The following is a 6,798-nucleotide window of genomic DNA, read 5'->3' on the forward strand; positions in this document are numbered from 1 at the left end:
ACAAAAAAATGCATTTTCCGACCGAATTTAGTCGTCAGAAAAAATGCTTCCTGTTGTAGTGGGTCTGGAGGAAATGCAAATATTATATATTGATATTTTTGCAAATATGAAACTTCACTATTCACACTAGGAGCAAGAACATTTCCAACAATACTAATTATATGGAAAAGCTAATGAAAATATTTACAAAGATAAATACTATTACAGCACCCTTGTACCTATGATTTTTTTTTATTCATTAATTTTTTTATAAAAAAAGTACATCGCACGCAATATTAGTGGGATGAAAGTAAATGATTGCGTATATAGTAAATTACTAACCAATACACAATGTGGTTCATCAAGATCAAATAAAATTATATTTCATCCCGAGTTTCAAGTTTATTTCACTAAAGACAGCTTTTGTTTCACTAAAACTTCTACTTGAATTGTAATAATTTGACCTTTGCGAACCTTTTTCTAAAACGTACTACGATAGAAGAGTACGCATGCACAAAATAATGTGTTGGCCACACGCATTCAGTATATTGGGGAAGAGTCAATACACGACTCATGATTCTTGAGCTATATCCTGAGCCAAGTGAATCAAAGTAAAAAGTAGATAAATAATTAACCAACCAAAATATCTTCACTGATACTACTTTCTAATTACCTTCCCACTTGACATTCACCTTCACAACATGTTTAACTGAAAATGATCGCTCCCTAATCTCCAACTCGATCTTCTACCTATTTGTAACTACAACTCCAACTCCAACTCCAACTCCATTTTGAAATTAAAACAACAACCTCTCATATATTGCTTAATTATGGATGAAGTAAAAGAATAAAGAAAAGGGTTCCCAGTTAATTAATCAAACTCATTAGCCTCTTCAAATATCTTAAAACCCTAGGGACTTGAGTGTAAAGCTTAAACATATTTTAAGCACAAATTTAACAAAGTTTGATTACGACCCGGAGTGTATAAAACCGATGGTTGATCCCATCTAAGTTGATTAACTCTTAAAAACAATTTCTTCTGCAACCTCAACTGTCTCTTGCTCCAGTTCCTTCTCTACCTCCATTACCGATCGAATAATATCTCTAAACGCACATCAAAAATTACTAAGCCAACCCCAAACCCGTATGACAGAGTTACTCATGCTAAGCTCAGCTATGGAGCTCGAGCTCGAGCTCGACCTCTCCGGCTGCAGCACTGAAACCACAAGCACGACCAACACGGCCATTTCCCCTGACCAGTGGTACGATTGGTCTCCGGTCGTCGACTGGGAGTCTCTCGCTCCGATTGACCAGCTCGCCGGTGGTGGAGACTTCCACGAGCTGTTCGAGTCGATGATGGAGGGCCAAGACGGCGGCGATATGGACTCGCCGTCCTCCGAGACCGTTGAGGAAGTGTCAAACTCGTGTTACACCACGACGTCGTCGCAGTCGACGGACGTGACGATGCTGGAGGAAGGCGCGGCATCGAACGGCGAGGATTCCAAGGGGCTGAGATTGGTGCATCTGTTGATGGCGGCGGCGGAGGCGCTGACCGGCGCCAACAAGAGCAGAGATCTGGCTCGGGTGATATTGGTTCGGCTCAAGGAGTTGGTCTCCCCAACTGACGGTACTAACATGGAGAGGCTGGCGGCGTATTTTACCGAGGCGCTTCAGGGTTTGCTAGAAGGCGCCGGGGGTGTCAGCCACTCCAAGCATTTGTTCGGAAATGGGTCCCACCGCGACCACGGCCACCACCCGACGGACGTCATCGCGGCGTTTCAGCTACTTCAGGACATGTCGCCCTATGTCAAGTTTGGGCACTTCACGGCCAATCAGGCCATTTTGGAGACTGTGGCCCATGACAGGAGGGTCCACATAGTGGACTATGACATCATGGAGGGAATCCAATGGGCCTCCTTGATGCAGGCCCTGGTGTCCAGGAAGGATGGCCCACCGACCCCACATCTTAGGATCACTGCTTTGTCGCGAGGCGGGAGCAGCCGGAGGTCGATAGGGACCGTCCAAGAGACCGGTCGTCGTCTCACGGCGTTTGCCACGTCCATTGGTCAGCCGTTTTCGTTTCATCAATGTAGGTTGGATTCGGACGAGACATTTCGACCGTCGGCTCTAAAGTTGGTTAAGGGCGAGGCCTTGGTAATAAACTGCATGCTGAACCTTCCACACTTTAGCTATCGATCCCCGGATTCTATTGCTTCCTTTTTATCCGGAGCCAAGACCCTAAACCCGAGACTGGTAACTTTGGTTGAAGAAGAGGTTAGGCCTGCAGGAGACGGTGGCTTTGTGGCCCGCTTCATGGACTCACTGTATCACTACTCGGCTGTCTACGACTCGCTCGAGGCCGGCTTCCCAATGCAGAGCCGGGCTCGAGAATTAGTGGAGAGAGTGTTCTTGGGACCCCGAATAGCTGGGTCGTTGGCTCGTATCTATCGGGCTCACGGAGAGGTAGGTTGCTCTTGGTGGGAGTGGTTAGGTGCGGTAGGGTTTAAGCCAATGCCAATAGGCTTTGCCAATCATTGTCAGGCAAAGCTTTTGTTGGGTCTTTTTAATGATGGTTATAGGGTGGAGGAGGTGGCAAATCATAGGTTGGTTTTAGGTTGGAAATCACGGTCTTTACTATCAGCTTCTATTTGGACTTCACCCCCAGAATCTGATTTTGCTGATTAGTTTCAAGTTTCACTATTTGCCTTTTTCACCCCTTTTTTCTCTTCTCCTCACCTCTCTTTTTATCAATTAGTTCTGAGTCCCCAGAGCATGGGTTCCGGTTTGTAACGTATCAGAGGATTTTGAACCAATTGTTGGTCAAGATTGTAAAGCCATTGCAGTTTAGCTGTTTTATGTGTGGTGTCTCCCTCATTGTGTTTAGGACTTTTAAAGTTTCAAGAAAAATAAAGGTGTCATTTTGTCCAGAATAATCAATCTCAAGAATATTTGTACATATAAATAGATAAATCACTCCAGAGTTTTTCTATTGAGACTTCTATATTCACTCATTTGACCTCTCATGCTTTTTACAAATTCTATTTACTTTTTAAAAAGTAAAATTTGCCATTTCAAAAAAAAAAAAAAAGTAAAATTTGCTATCTAAACCTCTTTCAAATATCTAATTTAACATTACTTATAAATGGAATGTTCTGAACATTAAAGATGAGTTCTAATACTCCCATAATTGTTTGTTTACTAAAAAAAGAAAAACTAAAATAATTATTGAAAAAAAGTCATAACATGGTAACTAATTAAAACAAAAATTACCATAACTGTTTTCAAGCCTAATGTTTCATGTTTTATGGTTTCTACCGTTTTAACTAGGTTACAAAATTCATTTTTGATCTAGTTTTATCTTATATGCTGCTTCATAGGCTTATTTGGTTTAGTTTACACGATGACTCTCTATCCCTCGTTTCGTGATCTTTTTATTCTAATCAGAAAAACCTTTATCTAATTTTTTTACAATTGCATTATGGTTTTGTTCTTGTATAATTCACCAAGTAATTTTAAATGTATTTTCTTTTGAATCATTATTTTCTTCAAAAGCTTTCATGAACAAAGAAAATGAGAAATGAGATTTGAAAATGGAAATGAATAATAAAAATAATATAAATTGTGTTTCTATTATTATAAAGCTTTGGAAAGAGAACAAAAATATTTTTTTTTTCTTAATATTTTGTTGTCTGTAACAGTCTTTTCATATAATGATATATATATGTCATTTAATACTTAAAAAATGAGAGAGGTATGGAAAGTAGATTACAAGGTCTCAATAGAAACTCTCATTACCCAAAGTTTATGATGGAGGAAGACAAGAGATGTAATAGTACTTAATGATGAGGTTTCCTAGCTTCCAAAACTCTTGCTAATTAATACAAGTACTAATTTTGCAAGCTATACATGCATTTTATAGTTTAATTTATTTTAATTACATCAACAACTTAGTATATACACCAATTAGTTTTTTGTGAATCAAATTTACAACCTCCCACTTACAAAGGTGAGACTAATGTCAGTAGACCAAATGTTAATCTTTTGTACTCAAACATAGTAAATCCATCATAACTTGACTACGACGGAAAGAAATGTTACCATTAGTTGTTTATACGGCTATGAATTGTAAATAATTGAAGTGAACATACAGTAAGTCTTTTTAATCAATCAAAAGAACAAAAGTTTCTCCCTCATTTATTAGTTTCCTTATACTACCAACATTATCTATGTGTTTCCTTAAAAATTTACTTGTTAGTATATGAACTTGTATATGTTGGCATTCCCTTTTATACAAAACTAGTGAGTCTTAGATTAAGAGCTGTGTATGAGAAGAAAGGAAGCGATGTTCAAGCTCGTAGAGCAAGTCAAGACCCTAACTGACTCGTACGGCATTTCAGGTAAGGTTCATTCATTGCGTTTTGCATGATAGAGTGTTGGGATTGATATCTGTGCTTCAATCTTGAAGTAGTCATTATTGAGTCCTTGCATGGTACGTTGTCTGTGTGTCTTGTCTTTCAAAGGAAATCAATATTGAGTGTTTATGTCCTTGTTTAACTCCTTCATTTGATTTTTTCTTGGTTAAAGTATATCTCTTATTTTATTTTATTTTTTTTGAAATGAAATATCTCTTATTTTTAGCATAAAATATTATTGCTAAGTCATGTTATCTTTCTAGAAAAATATGTTTCCTAGTAGGTGTCAATTTGCTTTTAATATTTTTGATCACACCCTAATTGTTTTAGGGAGAGTCTTGTTTTGACGCATATAGAGGTTGTGCAAATTGTTTTCATTCTGACACGCTTTGCACAATAGCATGGTTAAGTTATTCTCAAGGCAAAGTAGAGTCTAGATTTGATAATTCACTTGTTCCATGTCAAAGTGAATTAGGGAGTTAAAATTCCTTCATAGTTCATATCATTCTGCATGTGTGAATGTCCTACGAGTTCAGTTGGGAATCAAGCATGTTCTAGAATTGAAGATTGAAGAATTTGAGACAAGTGCAAGCCCATCTAGAACCTGCAAAAAAATTGGTGAAAGGTAGTTCAACCGGCTAGAAAGAGTTTAGCTATAGATAACCGTGTCAAGAGTTATCCGAGAGGTTGTAAGTTTACCTTGTGAATTGTTTGCTATCTTATAGTGTGTGCTCGAGCACTTGGCCTTCAAGAGTTAAGACCCGCAGTTGTTTACCTCACGTTGAGGGTTTTAATGCGTAAACAATTCATGTGTTTTTGCTCATTTTGTTTTATGTTCTTGTGTGTTGGCCGATCACTTAAAGTTATGATTTAATCTATTTTCGTTCATTAGGGATAGCAAGCTTCCTTCAATCCCTCAGCAATGTCCAGATAATTATTTGTACTTAGGAGTGACTTGCCTGTTCACCCCTCTCTAGGCCATTCTAGTACTTTCACTTCTCATATTTTATCACTTCGTGATGGTTTCCCTATTCCATTTTTGTCACTTTTACCATTGACTTCAAAGCTCGTGTACTCTCACTTTCACACCAGCGCCAGAGCCACACTCTAGTTTGTTTTTACTTTCATTTGTGATTTAGACTTCAACCTACAAATTGTTGAAGAAAAGAGAAAGGAAACCGAGACAGAAAAGAAAAACAAAAACAACTATTGTTTTAGCAAAAACTAAACAGTAAGAAGTAAAATCTAATGGGGGAATGTTGTAGCAAGATTGAAGAAGAGTAAGAAGAAACCAACGAGGGAACGGAGGGAGCTTTTCCGAGCATTCTTCCAGATCGACATCGTGTGAACATGGAGGCGCCAAATCCTTTATTATTACCAGACGAAAAATGATATATTTTTTTTGCCTGATCATCAGGAAGCAAAGACCACGAGATACGAATATCGAAACTCGAAAAAAATGGATGAAACTTTAAACGACAAAGATTTGAACATATATGTACAACAACCCAATAAATTAATTCAAGTACAAAATGACATTCTATATAGATATCAATGTTCTAGTTGCAGCATTCCCAGTTAACAGAGACTTGGATACAATTAACAGGCTATTGGTTGTTGACACATATCCATCTCCTCCATGTGTAAGCCATCCTTAATTATGGGACATTGAAGATTATTCGTAAGAATATGCATTTAACAACGAATTTCATTTTGTATTTTCACTAATCAAGTTCGTAGATGACAAAAATAGCTTGAGATGCTCTCTTTCCCCAACTTAAGAACCCCCTTATTTTACATAAACACAATACTTAAGCATGTTATTAGACGTCACCAAAAAAGTGGTCCTGTCGACGACTGCTCAGAGCCTCGGACATATTTGCTACCGAAGCCTTAATAGATTAATGTCAGTTAGGGTATTATTGAATAACATTATTTCATAGTTGCCAATTAAATAACATGGAAATTGACTTATATATGCATCAGAGTGCTTGTTTTAGAAAAATCCTAGGCCTCTTTTTTTGTTTGAAAGGGCCCTAAGCCCTCTTTAAAAAGGAAACAAACTGATGCATATAGACCTCTAATAGTGATCCGATGATGAAATCCATTCAGTTCCGAGGACCAATCCGATCAGAATGTTAATGACTTTCAATATGACTTATTTTTATAAAATATAATGCTTAATAGTAGATCTAAAAAGGAGGGTTCTATCATCAAACCAAATTGCAAGGTAACTGAGCTCAAATTGCATGATAAGCCTCCCTCAAGTGTTATTTCTGCTTTTAACTTTGATCTTTGTTCTATGGGTTTTGTTATGTAATTTTATCTTATTTCATAAAAAAAAAAAAATTGAGCTGAAATAGCATGGTTCTTTTCTCTTGTATCATGCAAGAAGGGAGACCTAATA

The 6,798-nt window shown here is 37.6% G+C and overlaps 1 protein-coding gene across 1 annotated transcript; it reads left to right on the forward strand.

The window, feature by feature from the left end:
* Window positions 1-1,008: 1,008 nt before the first annotated feature.
* LOC133740083 (protein NODULATION SIGNALING PATHWAY 2) lies at window positions 1,009-2,968 on the forward strand. Its single transcript, XM_062167943.1, has one exon. It carries the CDS (start codon window positions 1,126-1,128, stop codon window positions 2,662-2,664), a length of 1,539 nt encoding a protein of 512 aa, XP_062023927.1. The 5' UTR covers window positions 1,009-1,125; the 3' UTR covers window positions 2,665-2,968.
* The last annotated feature ends 3,830 nt before the right edge of the window (window positions 2,969-6,798 follow it).

Source organism: Rosa rugosa, chromosome 3 (genome assembly GCF_958449725.1).
Source record: "Rosa rugosa chromosome 3, drRosRugo1.1, whole genome shotgun sequence".
In the NCBI taxonomy this organism is placed as follows: Eukaryota; Viridiplantae; Streptophyta; class Magnoliopsida; order Rosales; family Rosaceae; genus Rosa; species Rosa rugosa.